The sequence below is a fragment of the Nomascus leucogenys genome, chromosome 20, assembly GCF_006542625.1.
Source record: "Nomascus leucogenys isolate Asia chromosome 20, Asia_NLE_v1, whole genome shotgun sequence".
NCBI classification, from domain to species: Eukaryota; Metazoa; Chordata; class Mammalia; order Primates; family Hylobatidae; genus Nomascus; species Nomascus leucogenys.
In genome coordinates this window covers 44,820,511-44,844,635 of record NC_044400.1, presented here as the reverse complement: position 1 = coordinate 44,844,635, position 24,125 = coordinate 44,820,511, and the positions used below count along the sequence as shown (strand labels likewise).

At 39.5% G+C, this 24,125-nt stretch overlaps 1 protein-coding gene across 6 annotated transcripts in view; it reads left to right on the top strand.

The window, feature by feature from the left end:
* LIMCH1 (LIM and calponin homology domains 1) overlaps window positions 1-24,125 on the top strand; it is a 338,444-nt gene that overhangs the window by 123,510 nt on the left and 190,809 nt on the right. For all 6 annotated transcript variants that reach the window (XM_030801291.1, XM_030801287.1, XM_030801286.1 and 3 more), the window contains exon 2: window positions 12,132-12,202. In XM_030801291.1, the coding sequence (XP_030657151.1) occupies window positions 12,132-12,202 (71 nt within the window). The remainder of the gene's footprint in view (window positions 1-12,131; window positions 12,203-24,125) is intronic.

The following is a 24,125-nucleotide window of genomic DNA, read 5'->3' as shown; positions in this document are numbered from 1 at the left end:
CTGGAGTGGAAGCAGAGAGATCCCTCAGGTGGCAATTGCAGTTGTCTGGCTGAGAGATGATGGGAGCCTACACTAGTGTCACAGCGTAGAGACAGAGAGAAAAGGACAGACCTAAAATATATTTTGAGGGGAGAATGTTATTCTTCTTGGTGGTTTGAATGTATCTCTGTGTTACTGGGGGAGGGAGATGGTAGTGCTGTTCATTGATATGGAGCAGACCAGAGGTGGAACAGGTTGGAGTAGGGAACACATGTTAAGACTTTGGTATTGATCTTAGTGTGAAATAGTTTTTTTTTTTTTTTCTTTTGAGACTGAGTCTCTCTCTGTCACCCAGGCTGGAGTGCAGTGGTGCGATCTCAGCTCACTGCAACCTCGGTCTCTTGGGTTCAAGCGATTCTCCTGCCTCAGCCTCCTGAACAGCTGTGCTTACAGGTGTGTACCACCATGGCTGGCTAATTTTTGTATTTTTAGTAGAGATAGGGTTTCGCCATGTTGGCCAGGCTGGTCCCCAACTTCTGGCCTCAAGCAATCTGCCTGCTTAAGCAATCTGCCTGCCTTGGCCTCCCAAAGTGCTGGGATTACAGGTGTGAGCCACTGTGCCTGGCCTGAAATAGTTCTTAGGTACTCAAGTAGAGACGTTCACTAAGAAATTAGATACTTGATTCTGGACCAGAGGTCAGTACTGCATGTAAAAATGTGAGTTATCATCATCTATGAGCTGTAGAGAGCCATAGGATTGGATGGGACTACCCAGGGAAGGAGGTGGGGGTGGTACAGAGAAAAGAAAAGAGATGTGAAGAGAGGAGAAAAACACCTACAATTACAGCTAGGAAGAGAATGACATAGAAGTCCCTAAGGCTATGGAGAAAGGAGTATTTATTTAAGGAAGGAGAAGGAAATCAGGAATGTCTGCTGGTGGGGAAGACTGGGAGAGGCAAGGGATCCAAAATGGAGGGAGAGGGTGACTGTCATGCTGCTGTGATGTTACAATCAAATAAGAAAAATGTCTTTTGGGTTAGACAGTATGACAATATTAGAATATAAGAGGAGAGCCAGGAAAGCCTGGCCTTATTTAAGATCAGGGAGGAAGCTGAAAAAAGGACTGGAAAGGGAGAAACCAAGAGTGAGATCCGTGGCAATTTTATTATTGCTGCCAATAATGATAATGGAATGTCCTGAGCTCTTACAATGAAGCAGGTAATATAGTCTGGGTTTTAGAGACATTAATTTATTTATTCTTCATGCAAACCTTTGGAGTAGGTTCTTTTAGCATGTCTTAGTTAGGAAAGCTGAGGGTTGGTACAAGTTCATTAATTGCCTAAGATGATTTAGCTTATGCTGGGGGGCTGAGAGTATAAGGATTTTCAGTGAGTTAAATAGGACAGCTTGCAGATGGCTGAGCTATGATGATAGGGTAATGGGTATAGGATGCTTGTATAGGAAGTTTGGGCTGTGACGGGAAGGAGAAGAACAGGATGGTGATTAAAGGGCTGGATTGAATGAGGGTTTTTAGGAAAAGAGGAAACTCCCATGCTATCAGTAGAGAAATGATGGATGCTGTGGGTAGAGGGGTAAGGTTGACATAAAAAGGCAGGACCTAGGGATGAGAAGGGATAGGACCCAGAGCCTTGATAGAGGAACCCAGTTCAGGAAGGAGAGAATATATTTCTGCCTTTTGAGCTGGCAGGATAAAATGAAAAGATAGGTGTGGATATGGCATGTTTTTCGGGGCTGTGTGGGGCCAGGGATGGTGGTTCTAAAGGAAAGTCTTCCCCAATGGTCTCTGTCTCATTGCAATTCCAACCATGAGATCATTGGCTATACATAGGAGTGGGAGAGTCCACGGAGAGATAATTAGGAGCAACAAACAAAATGTCATTCTGGAAGAATCTCTTTAGAGGTAGGAAATTGGTGGGAAATAGGGAAATTGATGACCAAAGAACTCCTCCCTTGCTCCCATCTTCTGGGTTGTCTCTTTTGTTCTGGGTTCAGGTGTATCCCACAGTGCCGGCACACAAGGCCCTTCACCATCTCGACCATGCTTACTCTGGCTCTTCATCACCTACCACCCTTCTCATCCCCACCTGCCGGGACCCCTGTGCTCCACTCTTTGAAAGCTTTTGGTCTTTGTTCGAAGAAACCCTTGTACAGGTCTTTGTATCTGCCTGGAGCGCCCTACTTCATCTCCTTCCTTGGGAAATTCCTTCTTATTACAGGACCAACTCAAATGTCAGCCGCTCAAGGGCTTTCCCTGACTATCTTAGGAGAGAGAGTTTATTCTTCAGCCCTCCCATAATATTTTGCTCAAATGTTGCACAAAAGGGTGCTTAACTGTGACATCAACTCTGTAGACACATTCCCTGGGTTAAATCCAGGCTCCGTTTTTTTACTAGTTTTGAGCCCTTGGGCAAGTTACTTAACCTTTCTGTGCCTGGATTTCTTTGGCTTTAAAATGGAAGCAATAATCAAACGCCGTAAAGTTGTTATGAGGTTTAAATAAATTAATATGTGACAAGCATTTAGAACAGAGAGGGCATATGGTAGTTGTGATATGAATGTGAGCTCTTATCATTCAGCTATTTCTTCAGTTATGCAATTGGTGTTCATTGCTTCTTCCATGCTCTTGTAACTCTCTTCCATCAATTTATTGAAAACCACACATCTCTTCCATCGATCTATTGTTTTCTAATGTTTTATTTTTTCCCTGGACTGTGATTTCTACAGAGTTGGGACCAGATCTTGTCATTTTGGTCTTACTCACACCTATTACACTGACTGACATAAAACCGGTATTTGGTAAATGATCGATTGGTTGATTTCTAATTATGGCTTACATGAGTGTGATTCATCAGTGTTTACAAAGCACTTCTGTAGAATTTTGATTTGATTGTTTCTAGCAATCCCACAAAGGGTTTATTCTTCAGAAAATGTCAAAAGTAAGAGAAATTTTGTTCTGCTTTATTTCACAATTTAGGTATAAAAATATGCAGAGATGTTCTTCTTGTGAATTAAGTCAAATATAAATCAGAAGAGAGTAAGCATAATGAGCTACAGATTATCTTCAGTGAACTAACGAGGTGTTTGTAGGAGGAAATCACGGTCTTCTGAAAAGTGTGCCTGCTTTTGTACAATTTAGAGAATATATTCATGTCTTTCAAAGTTGCCAAAATCTGTTAAATCTAGTATTTTGTTTCAGTTGCTTGAATCTAGGCACCATTATTTCATCAGCCAACAGAATCTCCTCTTAAGATCATTATAATAGGGTTTGTCAACATTTTTTTAAACTCTTCTTCAGACAGTTTGTGAGTGGACTGTTATTTGTCTACCAGATTGCTTTCAAAAAACAACCAAAGATTAATGAAAATATTTCCGAAATACCTTTTATAAAAATGGGAACGATCAGGCTGGGAGATTGATTCTTGGCAGCCTTTGACTTTTTATGGCAATTACATAATAACAATGGTTACAAAGAAATTAGCAGAGTGGAGCATACTCATATACAATGTTTTATATCACATTATAAACACACTGTGAAAATGTTGCCATAAAGTTGTGTGGTTTTCTTTATTAGACTGTTTTTTAAAGTCCCCCATGTTTCTTATTTGGATGGTTCAGAGCAGTGCCATTGACACAGACAAACTTAGAAACATAATTACCTTTTAGTTCTGTGGAAAGGAAATAGGATACAGATGAGCTTCCTCAATAATTACTTCCATAAAATAGTGTGATGACACATTAAAATCTCCTCTTGCTTCTGCTTTTGGTGTAACTGCTAAAGCAGATGAACACTTTTCCTTTAAAATAATCAAGAGTTTGGTGAATTATCCATTCATTGGTAGTGTTAATCTTCGTGTCCCTCCAAGAAATATTTTGGTTAGTGAATTAATCCTAACGCATAAAGCAAGAAAAATCTGGTATTGGGCTTTCTTGAAAGGCACACAGGGCATAGTTGGTGACATAATTGTCACCGTTAAGTACTTCTGAGGGTCCCCTTGAATGGAGACATATATGGAAGTTTATTATGCCCACCTTTAAGACGGTGGTATCCAAAAGTTTTTGTCCATGCATGCCCAGTAGTTTGTATGTTTGTATGTTTACTTGTTTGGTTTTATGTTGAGCACCATTAGGGAACTATGAGAACTTTCACTTAACTTTGAGTGAGATGGGGAGCTATGGGGGTGGGAGCGAGGGTCTGAGTGGAATGGTAGCATGATCTAATTTTACAGGATTACCCTGGCTGCTGGCTTGGGAATAGATGGAAGGGAGGCAAGGGTAGAAGCAGCAAGACCAGTTAGGAGACCCTTGACCTGTGTAGGTGTAAGATGACAATGGCTTGGAAAAAGACAATTGAATGCAGGCAGTGAGAAGCAATGATTCTGGCTAAGTTCTGAAGGGAGAATCAACAGGATTTGTTGATAGATGTGGTTAGGTGTGAAAAGATAGAGGTCAAGCATAACTCTTAAGATTTTGGCTAAACAGCTGCAAAGATAGAGCTGTAAGGATTAAGTGATCAATGGGCAAGGATCAAGAGGATGAGAGAGCAGGATTTGAGGGGCTGATGAAGTGCTCCTGACATTGCATGCAGCTTTTCCCCTACTGGCCCCTGAATGCTTCTGAACCTGGGCTCTCTCTTCATCACTTCCATCTCAGGCTCTTTTTAAGAGCTCTGCTAAGCTTCCCGTTCTGCTAAGCTTCCCATCCTACCCTTGTGTCTTTGGAGAGTGGTCATGAGCTGATGGTTTGCCCAGTGCCTTGTCTGGAAGGTTACTGAGAGTCCTTCATCAGTCAGGATCCAGGTGGCACAGTAAGGGAAGGCAGTCACTTTTTATATACCCTGCAAATGGACTGTTGGTACTGGTGGTTGATTCTTGGCAGCTGTTTTGCTGTTTATAGCAATGGCTTATGCTATCATGAGGGGAACAGGAATTAGCAGTCTTTATAGTTAGTATATAGAATGTGTGATATTGTAAGCATATTATAAAGATGTTGCTAAGAGGGGTTGCTGAGACAGGCCATGCCAAATCCTGACTCCAGTGGAAGGTCTTCCTTCTGTGGTTCTGAACTGCTGGCTTAGTTTAGTATACGAGGTAAGGGCTTTGTGAAGTGTTCTGTGCATAGGAATCATATGGGGATGTTTTTAAGATGCCGGTTCTGATTTAGTAGTTCTTAGACGGGGTGGGAGCACTAAGAATCTATGTTTCTTTCTTTCTTTTTTTCTTTTTTCTTTTGAGACAGAGTTTTGCTCTGTTGCCCAGGCTGGAGTGCAGTGGTGTGATCTTGGCTCACTGCAACCTCTGCCTCCCGGGTTCAAGCGATTCTCCTCCCTCAGCCTCCCAAGTAGCTGGGATTACAGATGCACGCTATCACGCCCAGCTGATTGATATATATATATGTGTGTATATATATACACATATATATACATACATATATATGTATATATACACACATATATATACATACGTATATATACACACACACATACATACATATATATATATATATATATATATATATATATATACACACACATACATATATATATTGTATTTTTAGTAGAGATGGGGTTTCACCATGTTGGCCAGGCTGGTCTTAAACTCCTGACCTCGTGATCCACCCGCCTCGGACTCCCAAAGTGCTGGGATTACAGGTGTGAGCCACCACGCCTGGCCGAGAATCTGTGTTTCTAACATTAATTGCAGGTGAAGATGCTGCTGCTACTGGTCTAAGGACCAAATTTTCAGTGGCTTCGTTCTTATTGAATTTCTGCAGTCTGTACAGCTGTTGATCCTCCTAACAAAGATCCAAGTGCATCTATCCTAAATAGATGGAATGGATGGCATTTGAATCGGTGGAGGGCAGTGTGAAGACTGTGCTCGGACCTAATGGGCATGGGAGAGGGACAGCAGAGAGCAGAGGAGGAGGAACAGAGGCGGAAAGTAGCATCTTCCTGCAAACACGTGGTGCCTATTCCCAGAATTGGGTCTAAGAAATTGAATTTGATCAGACTACATCTTGGGGGATTTTTGATTAGCAGACTGAGTTTTAGATTATTATATCAACCTCTACTTGAAAATTTTCAGTGGCTATGCATTACATACCAAGATAATTTTAAGTGGTACATGAACAATTTAGGTTGTATGTGGGGCACCAATTTTTTTATATTCTTTTTTTTTTTTTTTTTGTGACCGAGTCTTGCTCTGTTGCCCAGGCTGGAGTGCAGTGGTGTGATCTCGGCTCACTGCAAGCTCTGCCTCCCAGGTTCATTCCATTCTCCTGCTTCAGCCTCCCAAGTAGCTGGGACTACAGGCCCCTGCCACCACACCCAGCTAATTTTTTGTATTTTTAGTAGAGACAGGGTCTCACCGTGTTAGCCAGGATGGTCTCAATCTCCTGACCTCATGATCTGCCTGCCTTGGCCTCCCAAAGTGCTTTTTTTTTTTCTATAGATTCTTAATAGTTATGTTATCTTGTATTTATCATAAGAGTTTAGATTGCTTTTCTCATCAATTGGTGAGCTTCCTGCACACAGTGGCCACAGTTCATCTGTGGTTCTATCTCTAGATCCTGCTCATCATCATTGCTCAATACATGGAGAAAGCCCTAGGTAAACTGAACCAGAGATTCTGAAATAAATGTAGCTGAACTTTGTTGGGTTCTCAATGTTGGCACTGTTTTCACTAGAACATAATGCTTTTGACAAAAATGTAAAGACTTATGAAAAAATGTTTTAGAACCTTTCCAATCACTTCTTGGTGAACAAAGTTAGTATTATAGAGAGGCTTAGTGATGCTTCCAAAATGTAAATCATTCTGACAGATGACACATCAGTGGCAGATAAATCATGGACAGATTCTGGGAAAAAAAATGCCAATTCGTTTAAAGTCTATGTTTAAAATATTAGCTTTTTAAATGGGATCTTTCTTAATTTCTTTATTTTGGGAAAAGTAGATATTCGTAAACTGTTAAGAATGACTTTTTAAAATTCATTTTCTTACCCTCCCTCAAATAAGAATGAGAGGATACTAATAAAATAATTGTTTGTAACATTACATAGTGGGAGTGGTTAATGAGCATGTTTTATGATAGAATTTAAACTTTGGCTTATAAGGAAAAATTGAGACCATTTAGTTTCTTTAGACTTTTTTTGTAACAAAAAGTCTTGTTTGATTTTTCTGATGGTTAAAGTAATATGTATTGTAGAAAGTTTTAGGAAAATACTGAAAAATTTAAAAAGTAAAGTAGAAGTCATATATGATTCCCATTGTGAAGAAATACCATTTTGGCATATTTTCTGGGTATATGTCTTATAATATCTGTCTGGTTTTGATATCAGGGTGAAACTAACCTAGTAAAATGAATTGGGAAGTGTTCTTTCCTTTTCAATTATCTGGAAGACTTTGTGTAGAATTGCATTATTTCTTCCTTAAATATTTGGTATGTTTATTAGGTAAGCCTTCTGGGCCTGACATTTTCTTTGTGAGAAGGTTATCTATCTATGTCTTTGTTGAGTGAACTATGGCTGTTTGTGTCAAGGGATTTATCAAGTTCATCTAAGTTGACAAATTTGTTGGTACAAATTTATTTATAATTTTTCTTGTTATCCTTTTAGTATCTATAGTATCTGTAATAATGTCATTGCTGTCATTCTTGATATCAGTAATTTCTGCCTTCTTTCTTTTTTGACTAAAAACAAAAGGGTTACTAATTTTATTGGCTAAGAGTTTACTAATGTAGCCAAAGGTTTCTAAATTTTATTGATCTCACAAAACCCCCCACCAACTTTTGGTTTCTTTGATTTTTCCCTATTGTTTTTCAGTTTTGTATCTGATTGATTTCACTCCTGAGTTTTCCCCCTTTCTTCTACTTAATTTGGCCTTAATTTGATGAGATAAAGCACAATTCATTGATTTGAGATGATCTTTTCTGATATGGGCATTTTGGGCATTCCTTTCCCCTAAGTACTGCCTTAGTGTCTTTCCATGCATTTTGATATTGTCATATTCTTTAACTACAAAATACATTCTAATTTCTTTTTGATTTCTTCTTTGATCAGTGGGTTATTAAGAATTATGTTATTTAGTTTAAAAATATTTGGGAATTTTTCAGTGATATTTCTGTTATTAGCTTAGAATTTAATTCCATTGCAATCAGATAACATATTTTGTATGAATTCTTTTAAGTGTATTGAGATTTGTGTTCTGACTCAGAATTTGGACTGTCTTCATAAATGCTCACTGTGAACTTAAAAAAATGTACATTCTGCAGTTTTAGGGTGGAATATTCTAGAAATGTCATTTAGGTCTATTTGGTAGATAGTGTTGGTCAAATCTTCTATAGCATTATTGATTTTTCTCGCTACTTGTCCTGTCAATTATTGAAGAGAGATATATAAATGTCTGAATCTATTTGTGGATATGTCCATTTCTCTGTATAGTTCTATCTGTTTTGGCTTGCATATTTTGAAGCTTTTTAATTAGATGTATGAATGTTTAGGATTCTTACATCTTCCTGATTAGTGAACCTCTTTATCATTATCAAATGATTTTATTTCTGTTGTTATTTTTCTTCTGAAAGTTTCTTTGTCTGATATATAGTTATATCAGACTTTCCAGGAAAAAAAAATATTTCCTAAACAATACAGTGTAGCAACGATTTACATATAACCATATATATATGGTTAATCCAGCTTTCTTTTGTTTAGCGTTATCATGGTATATCTTATTTTATTCTTTTATTTAACTTTTTTGTGTCTTTATATTTAAAGTGCATTTCTGTAGACAGTACATAGTTGTTAGATCCTGCTTTTTTAGCCATTCTGACAATCTCTGTCTTTTAATTGGGGATGTTTAAACCATTTATATTTAAGGTAAGTATTGACATGGTCAGGTTTAAGTCTATAATCTATTGTTTTTCTATTTGCTCCTTCTGTTCTTTGTTCCCCTTTCCCTTTTTTGTTGCTTTTTAAATTGTTAGTATTTTTTTTTATTATTATACTTTAGGTTTTAGGGTACATGTGCACAATGTGCAGATTTGTTACATATGTATCCATGTGCCATGTTGGTTTGCTGCACCCATTAACTCGTCATTTAGCATTAGGTATATCTCCTAATGCTGTCCCTCCCCCCTCCCCCCACCCCACAACAGTCCCCAGAGTGTGATGTTCCCCTTCCTGTGTCCATGAGTTCTCATTGTTCAATTCCCACCTATGAGTGAGAACATGCGGTGTTTGGCTTTTTGTCCTTGCGATAGTTTACTGAGAATGATGTTTTCCAGTTTCATCCATGTCCCTACAAAGGACATGAACTCATCATTTTTTATGGCTGCATAGTATTCCATGGTGTATATGTGCCACATTTTCTTAATCCAGTCTATTGTTGTTGGACATTTGGGTTGGTTCCAAGTCTTTGCTATTGTGAATAGTGCCGCAATAAACATACATGTGCATGTGTCTTTATAGCAGCATGATTTATAATCCTTTGGGTATATACCCAGTAATGGGATGGCTGGGTCAAATGGTATTTCTAGTTCTAGATCCCTGAGGAATCGCCACACTGACTTCCACAATGGTTGAACTAGTTTACAGTCCCACCAACAGTGTAAAAGTGTTCCTATTTCTCCACATCCTCTCCAGCACCTGTTGTTTCCTGACTTTTTAATGATGGCCATTCTAACTGGTGTGAGATGGTATCTCATTGTGGTTTTGATTTGCATTTCTCTGATGGCCAGTGATGATGAGCATTTTTTCATGTGTTTTTTGGCTGCATAAATGTCTTCTTTTGAGAAGTGTCTGTTCATGTCCTTTGCCCACTTTTTGATGGGGTTGTTTGTTTTTTCTTGTAAATTTGTTTGAGTTCATTGTAGATTCTGGATATTAGCCCTTTGTCAGATGAGTAGGTTGCGAAAATTTTCTCCCATTTTGTAGGTTGCCCGTTCACTCTGATGGTAGTTTCTTTTGCTGTGCAGAAGCTCTTTAGTTTAATTAGATCCCATTTGTCAATTTTGGCTTTTGTTGCCATTGCTTTTGGTGTTTTAGACATGAAGTCCTTCCCCATGCCTATGTCCTGAATGGTATTGCCTAGGTTTTCTTCTAGGGTTTTTATGGTTTTAGGTGTAACATGTAAGTCTTTAATCTGTCTTGAATTAATTTTTGTATAAGGTGTAAGGAAGGGATCCAGTTTCAGCTTTCTACATATGGCTAGCCAGTTTTCCCAGCACTATTTATTAAATAGGGAATCCTTTCCCCATTTCTTGTTTTTGTCAGGTTTGTCAAAGATCAGATAGTTGTAGATATGCAGCATTATTTCTGAGGGCTCTGTTCTGTTCCATTGATCTATGTCTCTGTTGTGGTACCAGTACCATGCTGTTTTGGTTACTGTAGCCTTGTAGTATAGTTTGAAGTCAGGTAGCGTGATGCCTCCAGCTTTGTTCTTTTGGCTTAGGATTGACTTGGCAATGCGGGCTCTTTTTTGGTTCCACATGAACTTTAAAGTAGTTTTTTCCAATTCTGTGAAGAAAGTCATTGGTAGCTTGATGGGGATGGCATTGAATCTATAAATTACCTTGGGCAGTATGGCCATTTTCACAATATTGATTCTTCCAACCCATGAGCATGGAATGTTCTTCCATTTGTTTGTATCCTCTTTTATTTCATTGAGCAGTGGTTTGTAGATCTCCTTGAAGAGGTCCTTCACATCCCTTGTAAGTTGGATTCCTAGGTATTTTATTCTCTTTGAAGCAATTGTGAATGGGAGTTCACTCATGATTTGGCTCTCTGTTTGTCTGTGATTGGTGTACAAGAATGCTTGTGATTTTTGTACATTGATTTTGTATCCTGAGACTTTGCTGAAGTTGCTAATCAGCTTAAGGCGATTTTGGGCTGAGACAATGGGGTTTTCTAGATACACAATCATGTCATCTGCAAACAGGGACAATTTGACTTCCTCTTTTCCTAATTGAATTTTGTTGGTATTTTTTATGATCAATTTTATCTCCTTTCTTGGTTCGTTAGCTATAACTTTATTTTTCTATTTTAGAGGTTGCTTTAGGGTTTATAGTCAAGTGAGGCTTCCGTATCCATGAGTTCTACATTTGTGGGTTCAACCAACTGTGGACCAAAAATATTCGAAAAAAAAAAAAGCAGCTATTTTTGTTGTCATTATTTCCTAAACAATACAGTGTAACAACCATTTATATAGCATTTACATTATATTATGCAGTGTAATCTGGAGATGATTCAATGTGTATATACTGGAAGATGTGCATAGGTTATATGCAAATACTACACATCTTTTATCAGAGACTTGAGCATTCACAGATTTTGGTAGCCGAGATGGGTTTTGAAATCATTCCCACATGGATATTGAGGGATGCCTGTATACTTACCTGGTGTATTTTAGGTGCTCAATAAATATTTACTGAATGAACACATGAACAAATGTCTCCCTGGTGCCTAGGCCACAGGGCTGCTGAGAGTCAGAGGCACCAAGAGTGGCTATCAATCCTGTGCTGTCAGACAATTATTCTTTCCCAGCTTTTAATTTTTTCTCTTTTATGCTATATTATTAATGGATATTGGCTTTAATCTTCCCATCTTGATGTTAGTCCCTTGAGATTAGGCATCCATATCCTTTTCTCCCTCAGTCCCTGGAGGTTTCAGTAAATAAGGACTTCATCCTCAGGTGTGCTTTCCCCAGGCTTTTTTGAAAGTGTGCATGGGGTGGATCCTCTGGATGAAAGGCACTGTGGCCTTGACTTATTGTGCCCAAAACCCCAAAAGTAAGAAATTCTTATCAGGAAGGGCAGATATTGTTTAAGGTAGTAAAAAAAAGGCTTCAAAGCAATGGTCTAAATTTAACTTTAGCTGATCTAGGCAAAGCTACACATGGGAAGGAAATTCAGGCCTAGCAGATTTTCCCCATTCTTGGAATGCCACCAGTTTTTTCAAGGTTCTTGAAAAAAAATTATATATATATAATTATATGTATACACACACACATATATATACACACACATACATATATATACACATACATAATTGTATATATGTACACACACACACACACATATATATGATTGGACTTCTTGATTAAAAAAGAAAAACTTATGCTCTCTTTTCCTTTTCTCTTTTGCAGCAAGTAACTGGCAGAAGTTTTGGTGATAAAGATTTTCGGACAGGTTTAGAAAATGGAATCCTGCTCTGCGAGTAAGTATAGCCTATATTCAGTTAGTTTTATTCAAAAAACATCATTAATACTATCCAGTTTGGCTGTAAGACTTCTAGTGTTTTGTTTTGAATTTATTCACAGTTTGAATCTGAAACTCGAAAAATTCCTGGGCTAGACAAGAAACACAAGTCGGTGTGGGAGCCTTGGAGTGTCAGTAGGGAGTGGTGGGGACTGTGGCAACTGCAAACAAGACAGAGAATGAGCATCTGGTAGCTGCTGCTCAGCTCCAATAATCTTTCACTGTACATTAATTTGAGCCCATGTAATTGTAAGGGTGGACCTAACTGTGGTAAAACTTTTCTCCCTTTTTAAATCCCAAACAAAAGCAGCTTGTGCCAAAATAAAACAGTGCTTCTATATACTTACAACATCTTAACGAACATGCCAGGTAATGTTCCTCACTTTGCTTGTTTCACTGGTGTATTTCGAATATGTTTAATTTGTGCTTTTTGCAAAATTTAAATGTGAACAATAACTACAGTGTTTAATTTTTGTGTTTTGAAGAATTCAGGGCTCCTGTGAAGTAGCTCTAGATACAAAATAAGCAGAGCCTTCATACTTATAAAGACATAAATTTCAAGATTTATGGATAGACGTAAATTTCAAGATTTCAAAATTTGCATTTATTTAACAGGTTTTGTGATTTGAATACTGATTTTTGTTTTCTTGAGGTGAAATGTACATACAATGAAACACACAGCTCCTAACTGTACAATCTGATAATGGGTATTGAAAGATGTGTACACGTATGTAACCTAATCAAGATATGAAACAAAAAGTTTCCTCATGCCCCTTCTCACTCAATCTCAAGCCCTTGGAGACAAGCTCTGTTCTGATCTCTATCACAATAGCATTTATTTTGCCTTCTCTTATACTTGATTTCAGTGGAATCGCATAGAATAAACTCTTGTTTTTGTCAACTTTCAAAATATTGCTTGGGATCCAATGATGACACAGAAGGAGTGTGGGTTTGGAGCCTGAGGACTAGAGATTGATGTTCTTACTTTACACCTAAATCATTTAATCACCCCAAGTCTCATTTTTTTCTAAAATCATAATAAAAAATTTATAACTCTATTTTGTAGGCTTTTTATGAGCTTCAAAAGGATAGAGTGAGTGAGGCACTTTCAAAGATTGTGCAGCACTGTAGAAATGTTGACTATTTTGTTGAACCTCTCAACACAGCTCCTGCCAGCATTTTTTTCTGCCTCCCCACTGCTCTTCTTTCTTCAAAGAAAAATGTGTATCTTCTATTTGATGTTTCCATATTCTCTTTCCTACGAAGTCTCTCCACCCTACTCGTATATCCCTCACCACCTCTTTTCTCATTGTTACATCTAAATCAGAGCTTAACTCTTAGGTAAGCCGTAATTACTTCAGCACCTCAGTGGATGCAAGCCAGTCAGGGTCTGAACTCTTTCCCTCTGTTCTAGCACTTGTTTTTCCCATGATTCTGGGCTTAGCCCTCTCCTGATATTAACAGACTAGCCAAAATCTGATCTAATTCATGCAGACCATGTTGGTTCAGTTGAAGTGGGTCTTTGGTCCAATTTTTGTTTACCTGACATTTGCTACAGAGAGAATCTTGTAGGCATCCACTTCTCCACTGTATTCTCATGCCCAGGTAGGTAGGATGAAATTGTCTAAGTCCTCTAATCACAGGGGATTAGACCCACTGGTGTATTTGAAGGAGCTTTGGAGTCTGAGGACTAGGGATCAAGCTCTCGTTTCCCCAGTGGGACTCTAGCTAGCAGCCCCCACAAAGAGTTTGCTAAAGTGGAAGGAACCACATAGGAGGCCTGAGGCAAGGAAAGCCAGTAGCATGAACCTCTGCTAGGTCCTTCGAGAGAAAGCTGAGTCAGGAGCCAGAGAAACCAGATGCACACAAATTTCTAGGCATGGAACTTGCAGAGCAATGAGAACCAAAACCATGACCCAGGAGCTGCATGCGATGGTGGTTGGGGACAAGGGAGGAAGAGTTTTCTTCCTCACCCTTATGGCTAGGTTTTGTGTAAGTTGAGACTATTAGGCTGCCACAGACTGAGATTAGCAGGTGTATTTTCTGGGACTTGTATCCCAAGGCCAATCTAGCAAAAAGGGGGACTTGCTCTGTTGAAAATGTGGGATTGTTTGATGGCAGGGGCCAAAAGCCAGGACACTCAGCATGGAGGATTTCAGGAAGTTGAAGGCCCCCAGACAGTGGAGCCACACAGGTGTCAAACACCTGTCTTTGGAGATTAGATTAGAATGCCTAAGACTGTACCACTCTCTAGAACTAGAGAGAGTTTAGTGGATGCCAGTGATTAGGAGTTCTAATTCATAGCTACCCCACACCACAGAAACATTAAAAAACATAAGGACTCTCTACAATTTCAAATTTTGAAAACTAAGCAGTTTGGCTCTTCTTAGAATTGGGCTTTTTATAGTATATAGGCTTTAAAAAATTATTTGATGCTTTCCAGTTTTGTGTTATTCAAAATAGAAGCCCAGTTGGTATCTTGGAACAGTGTTATCCCAGTTGGCAAATACATGAGCAGCATTGTTGAATTCTTTCTTTTGTTCAACAAATGCTCATCTTTTTGTCTGAGTTGAATCCACTCTAAATGTTAGTAGCAACTGTGTAGAGACACTAGCATCTTCGTTCACTAAAAATTTCCTGAGTTAGTTGTAGGAGTCTAAAGAAAAAAAAAAGCTTCATCATTTTCATCAAACAGAAGGATACCTTCTGGTCCTGGGGTCTGGTTTCCCCTGACCAGCCTGGTTTCAAACTTAGCTGTGATCTCTAAGGAATATTATTATACCTGTTTTACAGAGAAAGTAACTGAGGTACAAAGGATTAAATAACTTGGCTAAGATCACACAGATAAAAAGTATTTAAGTTTGGCCAGGCACGGTGGCTCACGCCTGTAATCCCAGCACTTTGGGAGGCAGGGGCGGATGGGTCACCTGAGGTCAGGAGTTCAAGACCAGCCTGGCCAACATGGTGAAACCCCATCTCTACTAAAAATACAAAAAACTAGCTGGGCTTGGTGGCGGGTGCCTGTAATCCCAGCTACTTGGGAGGCCGAAGCAGGAGAATTGCTTGAACCTGGGAGGCGGAGGTTGCAGTGAGCTGGGATCATGCTACTGTACTCCAGCCTGGGCAACAAGAGCGAAACTTCGTCTCAAAAAAAAAAAAAAAAAAAAAAAAATTAAGTCCAGGAGGTCTGATCCCTTAGCTCTTGCTCTTAATCACTGCCCTGTTCTAGAATTGGGATTTTAATGGGAGAGAAAAGAAAGAGATTGGCAGGTGGAGAGAGGAGAGGGCATTAGTGCCTGCAGACTTAAGTTTGGGGAAGGTGGCAGTGCAGAGGGTGAACCACCAAGTCTCAGCTGGGCAGAGGACAAAGAAGAACTGCATGGGGCTGGTGGTCTTAGAAAAATGTAAGCATCAAGGGCCTGGTGGTTCCACTTGGGCTAAGAAGGCAGCTTCAATAAAAGTGAGGGCAAGAGAGCTGAAAGGGTCGGAGGCTGTGGTCAGTGGAGGATGTAGGAGTTTCAGTTTTCGATAGAGCGGTCAAGACCAGATGGAGACAAACGAGAATAGTGGACCTGGATTAAAGACTACAGAGACAGGAGAGAGAAAAGACGAGCACCTACATACAGCATGTACGATGGAAATGGAATACCCTCAAAATCACCCTGGGACATCTCTTACTCCATATGGCTTTGAATATGCAACCCCCATGCCGGAATACTAATACATAAATGTATAACTTACAGTAATAGCAAGTATAAAATAGAGTGCCTATGCCCAGTGGAATGGCAGTAGATGTGTTTTTGCCATACTCATGTCTCTCTTCCTCTGTTGTTTTTGCCAAGTGTGTGTGTAGTTGAAGTTTCAGAGGTTAAATGCTTAAATGGTGTGAGCCCTCTTCTGAGTATTTAATAAGAGGCTGGGGTCAGAGTGTGACACAGTCACAAATATGTGACAAATGTTATGCTGTTAGAAATAATCATATACAGCACAGTGTCCTTGATGACTTACGAGTCAAAAAGGAGGGCTGCAGAGAGTTAGTCTTTAAAGAAGCTACTCCCAGGTTGGAGTCATTAGTAGATGATACTCTCTACTTCCCTGTACATACATCAGCCTGTTTTGAAATAACTCCAGAAAAGAAACTTTCTGACTTGTGTTCCTGACTCTGATTTTATTATTTAGATAAGAGTCTATGGAATTATATCTGGATCAGGGGCTGGCAAATTATGGCCCTTGGCCTATTTTTTTTTTTTTTTTTTTTTTTACTGGCCTTCTTGCTAAGACTGTTTTTTACGTTTTTAAAGGATTGTAAACCAAACTAAATTAAACAAGAGTCTATATGTGGCTCACAAAGCCTAAAGTGTTTACTATCTGGTCCTTTACAGAGAAACTTTGCCAGTTCTAAAGGACTATGGAATTAATTTTAGATATAAATTGTTTATCCTTGTAAAGTTAAGAAATTGAGTTTGGGCAGTGCAAAATGCTATTTGGATAAATTAAATAACATTTTACAAAAGGTTTTCCCAGGAGTCTCTTTACAAGTTTTCTCCCCTACCTTTTTATTTTGGACAATTTCAAATTTATAGAAAAGTTACAAGAATAATATAATAAATATCCATATACCCTGCACCTCAATATACTAATTATTATCATTTTGCCATATTTGCTTTATCTCTTCATGTATATGTATGCCTTTTTTTCCCTGAACCATTTGAATGTAAGATGCAAACATCATGAAACTTGACTCCTAAATGTTGCAGGGTGGATCTTGTAAATATAGGAACATTATCCTCCATAACCATTCAAGGCATTTAGCAATAATATAGTAACGTTTAAAGCATAGTCCAGAGTTAAATGTTGCTAGTATCCCCAGTAATATCCTTTATACTGATTTTTTAAAAATCTAAGATCTGGCCAGGGGCGGTGGCTCACGCCTGTAATTCCAGCACTTGGAAGGGTGAGGCGGGTGGATCCTGAGGTCAAGAGATCGAGTCCATCCTGGCCAACATGGTGAAATCCCGTCTCTACTAAAAATACAAAAATTAGCTGGGCGTGGTGGCGCATGCCTGTAGTCCCAGCTACTGGGGAGGCTGAGGCAGGAGAATCTCTTGAACCTGGGAGGCAGAGATTGCAGTGAGCTCAGATTGTGCCACTGCACTGTAGCCTGGCAACAGAACAAGACTCCATCTCAAAAAAGAAAAAAAAAATCTAAGATCTAATCAAAGGTCACACATTGTATTTGATTGCCATGCTGCTTTAGCTTCCCTAAACCTAGAACAATCCATCCAGTCTTTTGTGTCTTTCATGATATTAACATGTTTGAAGATTCCAAACCAGCTATTTTGTAGAATATATCTCACATTTGGATTTTTCTTCCTCATGGTTAAATCCAGGTTAGACAGTTATAGCAAGACCACGTGGGTGATGTTCTTGGCATGGGACATAGTAGGGTTTGTCCCATTGCTGGTAATGTTACGAGTGATAATTGGTCAAGGTGATGTCCCCAAGATTTATGCATTGTTAATATGCCTTTTCTCTTTTGTCATCTGTGAAATATACTCAAGTTGTGGAAATAACTTGATATCCCCAGATCTTTCATCCAATGGCTTTAGTATCTATTGATGATACTTTCCTGAATCAATCATTACATTGAGAGTTGCACAATGCTACATTTGTTAGCTGTCATTCTTGTGTCTTTTTGAAGAAAAGAGCTTTTCTCCCTCCTCTTTTTGACTATCACTAATCCATTGGCATCCATACTTTTATATTACCCTTAATTGCTAAAAAATTCTCTATAGATAACGAATGAGGTAAGTGATAATAGCAGGCCTGTTTTACAAATATAACCAGAATATAGAGCATCTAAGATTTTAAAGTCAGTCCACTGGAAAAAGATTTTAGAGCTTTTGTGTTCATGTAGGTAGATGGTTCATATTTCTATTTGCTTTTATATTATCTTCCAATTCTTGCTTTATCTTAGTGTTCACCTTGGCAAGGTCAGATGTCCTGCCCTGGCCAATGTTCGGACAGAATATATGACTATATTGGGCACACCTGCCCAAGGAAGGAGCTTCCAGTGAAGACTTAAGAGAGAGACAGGCACTAGAAGAATGTAAGCATCAAGGATCTGGTAGTCCCACTTGGTTTAAGAAGGCAGGTTCAATACAAGTGAGGGCATGAGAGAGCTGAAAGGTTAGGAGGCTGGGGTCAGTGGAGGATGGAGGGGTTTCAGTTTTTGATAGAGTGGTTGAGACCAGATGGAGACAAACGAGAGAGGTGGACCTGGACTAAAGACTACAGAGGCAGGAGAGAGAAAAGACTAGCACCTACAGGCAGCATGAATGATGGAAACTGAGGATCATCAAAATCACCCCGGGAGATGTCGTATTTCAGCGTGGGGGCTCCGGGTGAGGTCACTGGGGAGTTCAGGTAAGAACTCTGCACAAGAAAGACCATTAATGGCCACTGTGATTTTCTTTAACCCCTGAGAAAAGTACAGACCACACATGAGTTAGTTCTACACGGAACCTTCAATATTTTTAAGTTAGTCATAGTAAAGATTATTCTTTGAAAGCATAGATATATGTGGATGAGAAAGAGCCTGCTAGTGGCTTACCATTTTCTATCTTATCTGAAGCATTCACTGCAAGAACCTTAAGGAAATGAACTCTTAAGTGTTTTAGAATCTCATGTCTTTTGACCAGAGCTGTATGAAAGTCATATTTCTACTTGTGAACATGAAGTGGTGTAATTGACTTAGAAGGCCGAAAAGATTCCCTCACTTTTTGGTGTTGCTTGATGTTGAAATCAAGAATTGATAAGCCTTGTAGAGATGAGTCATCTAGTCACCACATCAAAAGGAGACAGCGGTATTCCAGCCTTTCTTTTGTTTCTTCTGCTCTCATGTTGCCTGTTTAGGGATAATTCTATGAAATATTTCAGTTTTTTTGGTGGGATCATTCTAGAGAAGGGACAGGCTTCCTTACATTTTGTCTCTAAAGTATAAATGAAAGTAACTGGAAAATACCCTTTTCCTGGTGATGAGGCACAATTACTGAATTACAGAAAACAATAGAAGACAAATTAATTCCCTTGTCCACTGTATTAAATCTTTAGTGGGAATCTTAATTTAGAATCAGGAAGGCGGGTTTAAAATCAATGACATTTTCACTCCCACCTCCTGGTGTAGAATCTTTTTTTTTTTTTTTTAAAAAAAAACTTCAATTTTTATTTTAAGTTCCAGGGTACATGTGCCTCCGAGCACTTGGAGTTGGGAGAGAGACCTCTCTCCCAATAGACAGGTGATCCTCTGAGTAGTCTGTACTTTCTCCTTTTAATTTATAGTACCCCGTACTGAATAACTTGGCACCAATTCTCTGAGAGTGGACAGGAGACCTTGGAGCTATCCAGTTGAGTTTCTCCTCACAACCATTTGCTGTCTCCTAGAATAAGGCCCCTCCATTTCCAGCTCTGTCCAACCTCAGGGTCTGTCTCTGAATACTTGAGACCTTTCTTTCCAGGGGTTGGGATTATGTTTGCTTCTCTGGCATTAGTCCTGATATCTCTTCATCCTGAGTTTCCTAGAGTTTCTTTAACCATTTCTTCCAGGAGGTCTAGGGGAGCCCTCGTCAATGGGATCCCTGTGGAGCTGTTCAAACATCCTAGGTAGGTTTTGAAGCTGATGAGCTCCTGTGTCTCCACAGGGATGCTATTGATGTCACCAGAACAATTCCTTTTTGCATCTGAGCAGTTCCACTCATTGCAGATAATTCACCTCCTCTGCCCTGCTCACTTCAAGCCAGTGGTGCTTCCCACTCATGAGAACAACCCCATACTCACCTTCAGATTCCCAAATGCTTCCTGGCAATGGCGGTATGCAGATACTCTTCATGGCTATTTGCAGCTTGCCCATAGAGAAATGCAAAGCCAACTTTCAGTGAGTGTATGACTGTGTTTATTTTCTTACCTTGATTCTTACTGATATGCTCTCCCTTAATTCTCTGGTTTGCTTATCATTTTCCCCACTCCTTTCTTCCATTTTTGTTACTATCTAAGGACATATATTTAACAAAAGCCAGTTCAAACCCTTTTATGAGAGAGTATAGTGGAAAGTGAATGGATTTTGGAATTCCTTCATTGAATCCTATGAAATTGTGTCAATAGACCAAAAAATAGTCAGATAATGTGATTTCCTAGGGTTCAACCTAGTAGATGGAGCAGATCCTAGATTTGCCTCCTGTGTATCCTTAGGCTAGTAACCTAACCTCTCTGAGTCCCCCAGTTTACTTATCTATAAAAACAGATCATAATTGTAAAAATCTGTATAGAATTGTTCTGAGGATAAAATGAATTGAAAATATGTGTAAAATTCTTTGTTCAGTGTTTGGAACATAGCAGGCACTTAAATGTTAACTTTCCCCCGTTCATCTGTGTAACGGAGAAGTTACTACTTCTTGAGGTTTCTGGGAGATTCCAGTGAGAGAATACAGTCAAGCACTCAGCATAGCATCTGGCACTTGCTTGGCACCCTGTACCACTGGCTGTTCTCATTATTGTTTTTGGAAATAGTCCAAAAGTCAATTATGAATGTGACATAGTCATTGCAACTCTGTGTCACTGTGCACCCAGTGGCTCGCTCCCTCGGGCTGCCAGCAAGCCACGGGACGGAGGCATTTGGATTATACTTTCTAGCTTCTCTCATCTAGCTTGTGATCAAAAACTGGGCAAGAAAATTTGGGTCCCTTACAAACTTGATCATGTGTGAATAATGAACTTTGGCTGGCAGAGCTTGGGGACTAGAGTGATTGTTTTGAAAACAATAACCCTGACCTCTGTGGTGATGTAATTTCCTCCCATCCATCCAGTCTGTTGTGGTTTTCTTCTCTGGGAAGCTGTTCTAGAACCTTCTAGGCAGTGTTAATAGGTTCTTGTCTGGCTGCTAAGTACCCATACACAACTCCACTTTAGTGCTGTCATAGAGCTCTACCTCTTTGTCCCATCTTTGTACCGGATTGAGAGCTTTCTTGAAGACCATTTATCTTTGTATTTCACTCATTGGACACTGGTGTAGCAAATAATCCATCTATAGAAACACTTAGTGAATAGATTGAGACCCAGTTATAAGATTTCTACCTAGGCCACCTGATTATCAATGACTGCCTTTAACTTTCTCCCAGTCTTAGTCAATATTATTATCTCTCTCTCTGTTTCTGACACACACACACACACAAACACACACACACACACAGACACGCACACACACACACACTTTATATAAACAACAGACCCATCCCTAAAGACTGGGAGACCAAAGGATGGATGTATTTGCTTTCTTCAAGTGTAAGATTCTCTATTACACATTCCATCTTCCTAGGAGTCATAGAACTGAACTTAAAAGTTTTGTTTTGCAAACATATTGTCATGAAATGAAAGTGTATGTTAATCTACAAATAAGTGACCAATAAAGAATGTCTTAGTGGATTTTTGTCTCAGTTCCTATGTTGCTGAAATGATTTTCCAAAGATAAGAAATCTGTTGGCAAACACTTGTTCTATCATCACTGATAAATGAGCTGCTTGTCAGAAGGAGGTCTGGCCTTAGATTCTTGTCATGATTTCAGCATGAGATGTGGTGTGTCGCGGATGTGTCCTAGTCTTGTAGGACAGGTTGAGGGTTGATGGTGTAACTTTGTGTGGAGACATTTTATCACATGGAGGAATTGTTGGCTATCGACCATGTGCTGTATAGCACCAAATTAGGCACCAAGAGGCATAAAAACAGAATGTAAGACATGATATTCAAAAGTTTTATGATGTGCTTGGGGACTGGACCCACACACACAGAGCAGTTAAGTTACAGTGTAAACCAGTGTACGAGTAAATGTAAAACCAACGAAGATTTAATCTCCAAGATTTAATAAGAGGTTAAATGAGGATAATGTTATGTCTTGGGAGACAGTTAATTGGGGAGATGTAATATTAATTGACTATTACTTAAGAATAGGTTGAGGGAAAGGGAAAATCATCTTTATAGAAAAAAACAAGTAGTTTTTTCTTTCTTTATACTTTCATAACACTCTGGTCACAAAAATATGTGGTTTTTATCCCTCATAATGACCAATTCTCCAATACCAACTGGTTATCTTAAAGTTTAACTTAATCTCAACACTAACTGGAGATAATACAGACCACACAGGTTAAGGGCTCAGTCCCACAAGACTGCCCCCACCCCTCATTTAGATGCCAGTTGCAAGTAACAGGTCCTCAGATGACCCACAATTTCTGTCCACTTGGCTACAAATTGGAGGCTGTCATGGCCTCCTTCTTGGGTTTGAATATTTATCAGAATGGCTCACAGAACTCCGGGGTACATCCATGTATTTATGGATTTATTCTAAAGGATCTGATAAAGGGTACACATGAACAGCCAAATGGAAGATGCAGAGGGGAAGGCGTGGGGCCAAGGGAATAGGGTTTTCATCCCTTTCTGGTTGGTCCATCCTCCCAGCACCTCCACACGCCCAGCAACCCAGTATATCTTCAGACTCTGTTTCAGGGATTTTTATGGAGGCTTTGTCACTTAGGCATGATTGGTTATTAATTCCATTTCCAGCCTCTCTCGCATTCCTGGAGGATGAGAGTGGGGCTAGAAGTTCCAAGCTTCTAATCGTAGCTCAGTCTTTCTGGTAACCAGCCTCCATCTAGGAGCCTACCAAGAGTCGCCTCATTAGAGCAAAAGACACTCCTATCACCCAGGAAATTCCAAGGAATTAGGAGTTCTGCGTCAGCAACTGGGGTCAGAGACTAAATATCAGAGTGAAAAAATGCACCTAGCATTCCTATTGCTCAGGAAATTACAAGGATTTTAGGGACTCTGTGCCAGGAGCTGGGGGTGAAGACCAAAATGTGGATTTCTTAATATAATTCACAGTATCACAGCATCCTACACAGGGACAAAGGCAGGAGGGAAGGTTTGGAGTCAGGAATGAGTAGGCTGTGTTTGGCACATATAGAGGATAGGTGCCTGAAAGGGCAAGGACATCTCTTCCTTTATCCAGCTGACCTTTATAAGAACCCACTTATGAGTGTGGTAAGTTACTGTAAAGATGAATGCATTATGCAATCAAATAATGTAATGGTGGTGGTGGTGGGAGGGGGGCAGGCAGGTGATTTGAAATCTAAATCCTGACCATGTGGGATATAAATCTCAGATTCCCTTCAAGAAGCACATTTAGGTGGAGACCTGAATGAAGAGGAGAAATTATTCTCTTCTACCAGGAAAGAGGAAAGGGAAATGAAAGTTGAGAAGAAACATACTCTAGGGCTGAAAGAGTAACATGATGGAAAACTCTACGACTGGAACAAGCTCTGTGTCTTGGAGGAATTGCAGGTAGACTTGTTTGGCCAAAAGGTAGAAAAGCAGTGGGGCAATGGTATGAGATCAGTGTGGATGGAGAGAAGTAGTGGGGGCAAGATTGTGCAGGGCCTTGCAAGCCAGATAAGGATTTGGTGGTTTGATTCCCAAGAGCAATGGAAAGGAAGAGGATTTTGAAGAAATCAACAGCACCTGGTAGAGTATAGTGATGAATGAAAGAAAAGACAAAAAATAATTTTGGTGTTTCAGTTGAGTGGGGTCCTGATACATGCCAGAAAGGCTCCTCTGTTTGTTGGAGAGGTCATGGTTTTAGTTTGGGCAGGTTGAGTTTGGGATATGGACAAGCCACCCAGGACCAGAGTCCTGTAGGCTGTTGGGGATGAGGGCCTGGCTCTTAGAGGTGAGGCAATGCATTCAACTTGCTCAAGTTGGATTTGTGAGCCTTTGTCGGACATCAGGGTTAAGCTATGAGATATGGAAGCCTCTCTGAGGGAAAGGCCACATTAGGAAAG